The 12,170-nt window shown below is 38.5% G+C and overlaps 1 protein-coding gene across 7 annotated transcripts in view; it reads right to left on the bottom strand.

Moving 5' to 3' along the window:
* Positions 1-12,170, bottom strand: part of AFAP1 (actin filament associated protein 1) — a 236,082-nt gene that overhangs the window by 99,312 nt on the left and 124,600 nt on the right. For all 7 annotated transcript variants that reach the window (XM_072620155.1, XM_072620152.1, XM_072620157.1 and 4 more), the window contains one exon: positions 4,800-4,979. In XM_072620155.1, the coding sequence (XP_072476256.1) occupies positions 4,800-4,979 (180 nt within the window). The remainder of the gene's footprint in view (positions 1-4,799; positions 4,980-12,170) is intronic.

Below are 12,170 nucleotides of genomic sequence, written 5' to 3'. Positions count from 1 at the left end.
TCCTGTAGAAGGCGAGATCTGGAGCAGGTAGGTGGTGCAGTGGATAGAGCACAGGCGCTGGAGTCAGAAGGACTTGAGTTCAAAAGTGTCCTCAGACGCTTGAGGGCTATGTGACTCTGGGCAAGTCATTTAACTCCGACTGCCTTCCAAAAAAGAAGGTAGGAGCTGAGTATTGAAGGAAGTTAGGGAAACTAAGTCTAGTAAGAAAGTTCATTTTTAATTCTGATATCTGCAAATAAGGAAAACATTTCACAAAGTAACAAAAGAGGAATAAGCCCCAGTTTAAGTCCTAAACTGTGTAACTGTGGTCAAATTGCTCTGGGCACAAAATGGGGGGACTCTATTGTCTCTTTTAGCTTTATATTCAATGACATTATAATATCACTTTGCCTCTTATCTGTAAAATGGTCCAAAAAAATACTGCTCGTCCTGACGTTATCCCAGGATTAACATGAATAAAAACATAAATCACACTATGAAAATATGATATGTCACTTTAAGATTTGTGAAAAGTTTCGCAAATATTATCTCATTTATTCCTCACAACCACCCTACGGGATAGTTGCTATTATTTTACTTCTGTATTTATTTATTTGTTTGTTTCTTTATTTATATTTTGCAGAGAAGAAAACTGAGGTTGAAAGTTAAAGTGACTTGCCCAAGGTCACATATATCTAAGAAGTGTGTAAGGCTACATTTGAACTCGGGTGTTCCTGCCCAGCCAAGTCCAGCACACTTTTACCCTCTGCCATCTAGTTGCTTGGTAATGTAAACAATTCATACTAGTATACCACAGCCCCAATACGTAAGAACGGAAAAGACTTTAGGTCATCCAATCTAGTTCCCTCATCTCACAAAAGGAGAAACTGAGGCCCAGGATTGAGAGCCCTCTGCCCTCACCTGAAACTCCTTACAAAGGAGAATTTGTTCCCTCTTCAGAAGGATTAAGAAACACTGAAAAGAACATTCCTAGAAACCATTAATACTCTGTTCAGAAATTTGTTCGACATCCTACAATTAGCAACGTGCCCCAGGTCTATAATAAACTCCCGTCTGGGGAGCTAAAAAGGGAGAAACGCCTTCTCTTGGGAAGCATTTAAAGTTTCAATGCTTTTTGTAGTTTTCTCTTCAAGTCTTTGCGTTAATGCTATTTATCAACTAAGTCACAAGGCTTCATGATCCAATAAAATGACCTTCTATGAGCTACTTGTTTGTTTGCTTAAAGACATAATATATTCAGCAAGCTGGTATCTGAATGAGAATTGAAAAAAAAAAAAAAGGATTAGACTTTCAATCAAAGGAATAGACCTGTGAGTGGATGGGGTTGTTCAACAGAGAGATAGTATGACCAAGTAAAGCAATGCTACCCTTGGAGTAAGGAAGAGTTGGGTTTCAATTCTGCTTCTGACATAGGCTGTGTGATAAAAACAAAGTCACATAACCTCTCTAAGGTTTGGTTTGCCTGGGCCTCCAAATGAAAGAATTCTACTGTCCATTCCAGCTTTAAATTCAATGATGTTCTAATGTGCCTTCACCTCTTCCTTAGGAAGGTTGTCAAAGGTCTCAATATGTTATCAATTTTTGCTTTTGTTGTTACTGGATAAAATTCAAATTCATTCTCTAGGCATTTCAGGTATTTGGAAATTTGGTTCTAACATGCCTTTCCTGGTTTATTTAATATATGTCCCTTCATATGTGCCACTTTCTAGCCAAACCCCTACATGTTATCTGTTGCCACATCCATCACTTCTGTCCCATTTTTCTACTACATCTCTTTCTTCATTCAGACCCCACACTATCAAAATAGTCGACTGACATGGAAGCTTTTAGCTGCTCTCATTCCCGACCTATGTTCATTTGTCTGGGGGCTCATATATTGGGGATGCACTTAGTATGGATATCCAATTAGCTTTCATCTAAATGGAGCTCAACACTTTTGAACTCAAGAGAACCACCCACCTCAGTTTCCCCAATACCAGGACTGATAGGCATGCCCAATCATGTATACAGCCTCTTAGTTAGTGTCCCTGTCTCCATGCTACCTCCTTTCTAATTCATTCTTCACAATGTTTTCAAGGTCATCTTTTTTTTTAAGCACACCTGCCTGATAACCTGACACTTCTACTCAAAAACTTTCTAGAACCTATCTCAAATAAAGTATGCCCTTTATCACAACATTAGAGTACAAGTTTTCCATGATTAATTCTGTCCTGCCTTCTCTAACCTTACCCCATGTTGCTAATTAGTCTTTTCAGTTGTATTTGACTCTTTAGGTATTGGTTTTTTTGGGCAAAAATACTGGAGTGGTTTGCCATTGCCTTCTCCAGTTCATTTTACAGATGAGGAAACTGAGGCAAACGGGTTAAGTGACTTGCCAAGGATCACACAACTAATAAGTATTTGAGACCAGATTTGAACTCAGGAAAATGAATCTTCCTGGCTCCAAGCCTCACACTTTACTGCCCCAATCTTATCTCAAATTATTTTCTTTTATGTAGTTTACATTCCAGACAAATTGAGCTATCCTCCACCCACCAAAAAACCTTCTATAGCTCCCCATTTCCTACATTAAATCAAGAATAATTATGATCTTTATCACAGCAAAGGTCCTCCATGATATGATTCTGACCACTCTTCCTACTCATCTCATATTAGTACCTCTTAGGTATTCTATATTCTAAGTAAACTTGAGCTCTCCTCTATCTCATTCTGTGACTATGCATTGCCAGAGCTTAGCACAGTAGGATATTAGCCATACATGCTTAGTAAATACTTTTTCATTGGTTGATTCTCACCCTGCCTTCTCTTGGTACCTTTGGTACCTGACCCTAGAATGAGCTCTCCCCCAATCTCCATTTATTGATCATGATCTTTAAGGTCCGTTGGAGGCAGAACTTCCTTGTCAAAGTCCTGGTTGCCTAATACCTAAGTGAAAGTGACATCTTCCTCCTCAAATTTCTCATATATCTTCAAGTGAAGTTCTCTTGTTCCTTCAGACTGACTATCTCACAGCTAGGAGGGACCTACTGGTCCCTGGAGAAAATCTGGTCCAAACCCCTCATTTTACAGTTGTAGGCCATAGAGGGGAAGTGACTGGTCCCAAAAGTTTCGCCTGCCCAACAAATACTCCCCCTTCATCTACACTTCTTGGAATTCCTAGCTCCCTTCAAAGCTCAGTCCAACTCCATGAAACCTTTCCCAGTCCCCCCAGCTGTTAGTGCACCTCTTAGACAAAAACTATTTTGTCTTTGTCTTATACAGAATGTATGCTGTATATAAAGATATGTGTAGATGTGATCTCCCCCAAATCTAAGTGCTTTGAGGGCAGAAATTATTTCTACTTTGCTACTGTATGCCCAGAATTTAGCACAAAACCACATGCCTCATAGCATTTGATAACAGCTTTTTGATTGATTTATCCCCCTGTAGAAAATAATCTCTCCCTCTCTGGACAGCTTACAAAACTAAACTGAATAAATCTACTGAGTTATAGTTCAAACACTTGTGTCCTCATCCTAAAGTCAATTTGCTTTCCACTAAAATATTCCCCCTCTTACTTATTCCTGCCTAAATCTTATTGTCTACTCTTACCTTTAAATTGTAAACTCCTTGAAACCAGGTCCTATTATCATAGCTAGCATGTGATTTCCCATCACCTTGCGAGACCTTGTACATAGTAAGTATGTAATAAATACAATGCAGAAGTACAAGAGGAAGTGTGATATGCCAGACAGAAAAGTAGAATCAGCAGTTAAGAAAATGTGGATTCAGATCCCATCTCAGACATTAACTACCAGCTATGGGAACCTAGGCAAATCATTTAACCTCTCTAGACTGTTCTTTCCTCATCTGTTAAAAAATTTAAAAAGGAAGTGGGAACAGATGACCAGCTCTAAGGCTAGAATTCTATGTTCCTCCATTGGTAGGTTCAAAAATTAACCACATGCACACATGTGGTCACACTATAGGGTACATAATGTCTTTCGGGTACTAATTTAAAAAAGTATTTTTATATTTGATGGCAATTGGCAGAGCAACCTTCAAAAGGAGATAACTACAAGCATAACTGGATTTAGCTGCATTTTTCTTCTATTTTAAAGGAAATTCTTGGCTGCTCACACTTTTATTTTTAAGCTCAGTCACATTTATATTTGCCTCTTAATAGGAAATGGTACCTCTCGATATGAAAGGTAGATTAACACTCATGAATTTAGAAGGTGAACAAGAAGGAGAGAAAAGTTAAGGGGGAAAATAGATGCCAGATTGGTCAAATACCTTCATATCTTAACATCTCTGACAAAGCCAGAAGGTAAAGCTAGAGAATCAATGACGAAAATGCACCCCGGACCCAAGCAAAGACTGTACTCTGGACAGTAGGGGTAATCCTTCTATTGGTTTAAACCCAACCCTCTCCTTCCTCCCCCCATCATTCTATGCCATCCTAGTCCCTGGTTTTCCACAAGTCTTCCATAGAAGAGCTTTCCAAGAAAACTAGAGGTCACTTTCTGCTTGTTTATCTAAAGGTTCTGAAATTACCAGTGTAACCCTCAAAATGTTCAGGGGCTATCCTTTCCTCTTTCCACAGAATATATTAATTCAAGCATTTGATTATAAGCACCTTGAGAGAAGGGACTATCCTTTCTTTTTTTTTTTACTTGTATCTCTAGCTCTTAGCATCCAGCCTGGCACACAGTAGGTGCTTTCTAAGTGTGGACTGAATTGAATATAAGTTCAATATCCTGTAGACAGGAGGACCATGGAGATTGTAACGATTCGTAAAATAGGAAGGTCCATCGTACCTTGAGCCACTGCTCTGCTTGCTCTTTGCTCTGAACAGCTAGGACGAGGGCATCCGTGCCTTGATGTGTGATCTTCAGCTCATGCTTTTTCTTCTTGCTGTCTTTGGGAATATAGGTGATGCTACATCCATGCAGTGGCAGTTCCATATGGGGTTGCTGGTCCTTGGAACTTTTGTAGCACTGTATTGAACAATAACCACACACCACAAGTTAAAACATTCTTCAAAGAAAGCTTGTGAAGTAATACTAATCTCTACTTCTGCAGGAGACGTTTCCCCATCCCTCTTACTTCTTGTGCTTTCTCTCTCTTAACTTTCCTATTTTTCTGGCTTGTGGCTTGTTTGCATTTTGTCTCCCCATTAGACTGTGAGCTTTCCAGGGGAGCTGTCTTGTGCCTTCATTTGTATCCCCAGTACTTAGCACTATGCCTGGCAACCAGTAGGAGCTTAATACTTACTGATTGACTAAGCATCTAAAGGCAATAAGTAGCAGCAGTTTGAACTCAGAGCTTTTCAATTTAGATCCAGCACTTTTCCCTGCACCCCACTCTCTATTTACTCTAGTCTTGTATAGTTCAGCTATGTGTTTATTTCTTCAGACTCCATGAAGTCAAGGCTCACAGCGGTCCCTAACATAATGCTACACAAAGTGGGCCCTTAATATTTGTTAAATGAATGATAAAACCAACTAGGATGAAGGGAAGGTAATTCTCAAGGCATCTGGATAAGTAATTTACTCAGACTGGATATCCAAAGTGGAGGCTTATGCTGGAAAACAGATTAACAATTTAATGGGCATCAGGTATTCAGTCTTATGACATATTAAAAATTCTTTTCTAAATGACTAAATCATTTTGGGGGAATAACTGGGCCTACAGATAAGTAAGGCAGGGTGACATAGTGGAAAGAGTCCTGAATTTGAAATCAGGAAACTGAGAGGCTCCATCTCAACTCCTCCTTTGTGAACCACAGCAAGTAGCTTAAATGTTCTGGCCTTCCATTTCCTCCTTTGTAAATTGAGTTGGTTGAACTAGATGACCTCTAAAGTTCCTTCCAACTCTAAATCCCATGATCCTAGAAGTCACATGGCTAGATCTGGTGATGTTCGTCCCTGCTAAGCACAGACATATACAATGATAACACATTTAGACCTGATATAATTCTGCATAGCATGGTGTTGACTGTGATGTTCCCACAAAATTCCCATGTGCTGCAAGAATCAGATTAAAATGTGATTGGGAAATATTTAATAAAACAAATAAAAATGCAATACAACACAGACAACATTAATTTGTGGTTTTCTAACTCAATATGTGGCCCATGGGGATCTGTTTCTGTTTGAGTTTGACATTACTGATATAATGGATAGAGAGGGCAATATGGAATAAAAAGGACCTGGGGTCAAGGGCGCCTCTAACCCATCCTGGCTACATGAACCCTTCGCAAGTCAATTTCTCAGCGTCAGTGGCCACTTTCTAAGAATATATGTTCCAGAGTAGATGGTCATTTGCTTTGTAAGAAGAGTTGTCTCAGTAGGAGGCTACTTTCTCACTGAAATCACAAGTCCAGTGCAAAATAATACCAACAGCATAGAACTTGGAGTAAGAAAGAGTCAAGTTCAAATCCCCACCCAGGCATTTACTAGCTGTTTGTCCCTGGGCAATTCACTTTATCTCTCACAGTCTCAGTTCTCTCAGCTATAAAATGGGAATGATGACAGCACCTGTCCCACAGCAGGAATGTTTTGAGGACCAAATGAGTTAACATGTCTAAAGCTCTTTGCAAACTTTATGGTGCTACATAAGTGATAATAATGAGGAAGAGGATAATTTGATTAATTTTGATGACGCAGAAGAAGGAATAGTGTCTGTCTGTGCCGGTTCCCATTGTTTTCTTCATCTATGTAGCATATGGGAAATAGTAATGAATTTGATCTCAGAAAGACCTGGGTTCAGAACTCAGAGATTTAGTAGCTCTGTGAGGTTAAAGAGATTAAAGATCTTTTTGCCTCCATTTTCTCATCTGTAAAATGGGGAGAATAACAGGGTTGTGAGGATCAAATGAGATAATAAATTGTAAAGCACTTAGCATAAGGGCCCGGTACATAATAAGTGTTTTATATTAACTATTATTATTGTTATTATTATCAAGGTGATGATGATGAGGAGGAGGATGATGATGATGATGGATGTGCATGGCACAAAGCAAGTGCTTAACAAATACCTGAAGAATACTAATTGACAAAAGTAGCAAGGGAGGCTTAAGTTGATTCTTAAAGAAGGACAATATTTCTTTTGTTTTGTTTTTTTAGGGGGCAGCAGGAGGGTGGTAGACACTTCAGAAAAGGAGAGACAGCAAAGTAACCTCTTTAAGCAGAACACATACCAGGGACATGGAGGGAATATGTGCTCAGGGAGGGACTGGGATTAGTTGAGCTCTGTGGTCTCTCAACTCTGAGATCCTGCAATTCTATATTCTCTCAAGAGATGGTAAGAAAACCTCACCAACATGACACCAAAACAATACATTTCCATTTTCATATGGATCCATCAACACAACATATACCAGATATCAGAACCGAATGATGCTGTGCCCATCTGTTGTCTTAGCACCATTTCTGGAATTTGGTTATTTTTAGCAAACCATAGTTTTAGGGAGATTATTCAGAGTGCTGTCCCTCAGTGATCTCATATGTGACTAGAAACCAAAAAACCCTTCTCTCTCAGGCTCCAGGTAGGTTTTATCTGGCTCAGCTGCTATCCTTTGCACTCCTTCTCCATAGCTCTGCACAATGGATCCATAGAATGAGCAAGAAGAGGTTTTCTGTGTGGTATCTTTTACTGGCACCAGATGAAGAGGAACGCCACTGGCCCAGGGAAAATTGGAAATATCTACACGTAAGCTACAAAAATCTCTATAAATCACCTGTATACTTGATTCAAATAGGGATCAAATGACCACTTCTCCCAATTCCACAACTATGCTCATTTATGCTTTCAATAAGCATTTCCTAGTAAAAAAAAATTAATAATAATGATACAACTATATTGGTAGACCAACAGATTTACCATCAGAATAGTTAAGACTGATACTGTTTCAAACCACTTTTCCTTAATATTCCATTTTCTTGAAAATTTCTAGAGTTCCAGCTTCACCTAAATAATTGTGTTTATTTCCTCTTGAGGGTTTAAAAGGTTTTTTATTACTTTTGACTGATATGGGCATAAAAGACCACAATATGTTTTCTGATTTTAATTTTTTTAAATAATTGATGAGCTTTTTTCCTTTAAGAAAGATGTAGGATGATTACATATTCACTAGCTTTTATTAGATAGTGTCTTCCCAGGCTTAAACATTTTTGGTGAATATTGGAATAGGCTGAAAACAGAAGAAGGGGGAAAAGGAATGTTATCTAGAAAAAAGTTAGGAAAAGACAACTTCTTTCCAAATAATTGTAGAACACTGCAGAGAATCTAAGATGGAAGGGCTTACTCAAGAACATGGAATTTTAGAAATACAAGGAAAAACACTGGAGTTAGAAGAACTCTTCATACCCAGTGTCAGAAATGGGAACCACAGAAAACCAGACCCAGGGGGTACTTGAGGGATCATCTATATCATAGGAGAACTTTCTAGTTCATGAAAGATGAAAATGAGGCTAATTCTTTTTTTTATACAAATTATAAACTCTTAGTAATTTAGTTAATGTCAATATAAGCTACAGTTTACATTTTCATATTTACAGTATAAAACAATCATAGTTGATATAGTTAAACTAGATATCTGGCTACATGATAAAACATCCCATTAAAATTACATTTAATTTTGATTTATAATTGATTAGAAATTTTGAAATATGTATAGAATTAAGCCTTAGAGGGCAATTACTCAGACACACAACAAATCTCATGTGAAATAATGAGAACACATTCGTTAAGTTTTTGCTGCCCCTCCCCCCCCAGTTTCCTTTTTACTATTTATTTTTATAACTCCCCATAGGATCATACTGGCCAAAACTAAACTTGGGAGCAATTCAGGCCACACATGTGGCGAAAATATGCACCCTCACTGTTTCAAAACACTGAACGAGGAACTTAATTAAAAGAAAAAAAAAGCAACATCTTCATTATAAATTTAGCATAACATTTTTTAAGTATCTCATAATGAATACTCAAAAGTTGAGAAAAACAGTCGATTCTTTGCCTTACTGTAAAATGACCCTTCTCTGGATCACTGTTTCCTTGTCTGTAAAAGGAAGGAGTTGAACTACAGGGTCTCTGAGGACCCTTCCCACTCTTATTCAGAATACTCACAAAATCATCCATGGATGAAATAAAAATTACGTTTTGATGAGACAATCCTCAGGAAAATTTTAAAAACACACAGGAAAACAAATGCAAAGATTTCTTTTGCAATATTAAAGAGCAAAGACTCAACCTCAAGCTTATTTCAGAAAAAGCCCCAAGAAAACTCACTTGGGTAGTCTATGGACTATTAGTTTATCTGGGTAGCTCTCCCTATGCTTTCTTCTGCAGACTATGTGGAAGAGGTTTGGGCCTTGGGCAGAGTACTGGCTCTGCCATCCACTGTCAAAAATATCAGAAACAAGTCATTTCATCTCTTTCAGTATCAGTTTGTTCATTTCTTAAATGGGAGTAATTATATTGTCTAATATTTTTCCTTCAGAAAGTGGGAGGAAAGAACTTTGCCAACTGTAAAAAACTATGGAAATGTGGAAATGTGAGTTCCTCTAAAGGATTACAGTGTTCTGAGAAAACCATACAGGTCTTGCTTTTCATTGCTGCTTGAGTTTTCATTTTTTTATTCTTTCCCCTCTCCCTGCCTTTCTGTTTAATTCTAGAGAACTCAGCATTTAGGTTTCAAAGGCAGAAAGCAATTTGCCTTCAGATCCTTGTTGCCTTCAAAACCTCCAGGCTCTTCATGCCCCACTTGCATGGCCTGGCATAGAAGAATACCATGGCCCACCTCAAAAGGGAGCTAAAGAGTTTTAATTTTAGGCTTGTTAAAATGTCATGCATTACCTCCCTTGCAGAGGTGGGGGACTGTGGTTAGGGTACATTGCATATGCTGTCAGATGGCTTGGTTGGTTTTTTGAAGTGCGTCTTTCACCTCATTCAAAAATTTTTTGTTGTTGTTACAAGGGGTGGCTCATTGATTTGGAGACGGAGAATAGATATATTCAGAAATAAAGATCAACAGAAAATGTCAACAAGAATTAAAAGAAAAGAGAAAATAGCCAGACATGGTATCACATGTTACTGGGGAGGCTAAGGCTGGCAGATCTCTGGAGCTCAGCAGTTTTGAGCTCCTCTGGGTGGTGCCAACTGGGTGTCTACAATTAATTCAGCATGAATATAGGGAGCCCCTAGGATGGGGAGTGGGTAACCAGTGAAAGTGGAGGAAGTTAATACTCTCATAAAAATCAGGAGTTGGCCTTACTTCTAAAGTAGCTCCTTACTGCTAAAGTAGCTTCTTACTTCTAAAGTAGCTCCTTATTTCCAAACTTGTACAAGATAAACCTTAATCTTGAAAGAAAAGGGACAAAACAGCTGGCAGTACTGCTGCCTCCATGGAGAAACATGTAGCACAGTGAAAAGGGAAACAGCAAGTGACCTGTCCTTGCAATTACTCAGAATTAGGAATTCTCCTTTCTCAATCTGTTCAAGATCTGGAACTTGTCATTGTTCTGTACAATTAGTAGTAATTACTTACTCCATTCCAGGAATGATTTGAAGTGCTGGGGGTACAAAGATGAGAATGAATCAGCCCCTGCCCTCCTGAAATTCATATTCTATTGGAGGGGGCCTGGGAAGTTGAGGGAAGATTCAAATGCTCTCCAAATTTTGGGGTCTAACAGCAATGCTAGACACTTCAGAGATACAACGCAGATACAGGCTCAGATTATAAGATTTTTTTTTTCCAACAACAAGAGCTATTCAAAAAGTTGTCTCAGCAGGCCATGGGTTCCACCTCACCAGAGAGGTCTTCTGGGAAGGGCTAGATGACAATTTGTTGTCTAAAGCGTAAAACACAGCCTCCAAAGTCCATTCAAACTCTGAGATTCTAGGAAGTTGAGGAGATTGGGGGTCAGAAAGCTTGAGGGGAAGAGAATTTCTTCCATGTTGCATATCTGAGAAGAGAACTGGGCTGGAGCCAAGCAGCACTGGCCATTAGAAATAATGGTCTAATGTGGAAGAGATGCAAAGGTGAAGCTATAAATTTGATTGTTGCTGATAAGGAAGTGATAATTAAAGGCATGGGTGAATCATCAAAGCAAGTAACAGAGAAAAGAGAAAAAAGACCAAGGAGAGAAGCTTGGGAGGGCACCTATGTTTAGTGAGTAAGCAAAGAAAATGAGAAGGCAGAGTCAAAAAGGTAAAAAGACAAATACAATAAATTTGTCAACAAATACAACAGTATCACAGAAGGCAAGAAGAAACTATCTAAAAGAAAATGATCCATGGCATCAAATGTCAGAAAAAAATGGTTAAAAGGGATGAGTACTGCCAAAGGCCACTGGATTTGGCAATAACATGCGGCTGAATCATGCTGGTTTGGAACAGCAATATCACATTGACAGCAAAATACAAATACCCCCAAACCAAGGGCATCTGGAAAAAGATGAATGGTATTTAATGACTAAACGCACTGATCTGAGAAGTGTACCTGCACATATCATAGACCTAATATTTTTTTTAAAAGGCAGATTTACAACTGATAGTGGGAGGCATCAGTAATTGATTTGCAAACCTTTTTCCTGTAAATAATAAGCTCACCTCAAGGAAGGGAAATATTGGGGAGAGGGGGAGGTGTCAAGAGTCCTAGATTCCATCCCTTCCACTAACTGTGATTCACTTTAAGCCTCTCGCCACAGTTTTCTCATCTGCAAAATGAAGGCACCAGAGTGGGTGATAATGGATGAAATTTACGTAACATCTTAAGGTTGATACTTTCTTCTTAATAATTTCTGTGCTACAGCCCAAATATTAGTGTTCCAAGTTTACAGATGAAGAAATCAAGGCACAGAGAGGGAAGAGAATTGCCCAAAGTCACCCATCTAATAAGTAGAAGAAATGGAACTAGAAGACCTTTTCAATTGTACTATAAAAAGATGATTTATATTCATAATTTCTGATACAATCAGTTCTTAATGTATGTTGAATCAAACTGAGTTGAATTTAATTTAAAATGTAATTCAATACGAAAAAATTCAATTTACACATAACTTTCTGGGCTCGCTTGCTTGATATACAGCTGTCAGAAAGTCATTCAAGCCTTCCTTATTACACAATAAACTGAGAGGCAGCAGTAGCTGATAGGCAGGTACCTGGAACTACAACTGAAGCAAATT

The sequence above is a fragment of the Notamacropus eugenii genome, chromosome 6 (genome assembly GCF_028372415.1).
Source record: "Notamacropus eugenii isolate mMacEug1 chromosome 6, mMacEug1.pri_v2, whole genome shotgun sequence".
In the NCBI taxonomy this organism is placed as follows: domain Eukaryota; kingdom Metazoa; phylum Chordata; class Mammalia; order Diprotodontia; family Macropodidae; genus Notamacropus; species Notamacropus eugenii.
This window is presented reverse-complemented; position numbering and strand designations above follow the sequence as displayed.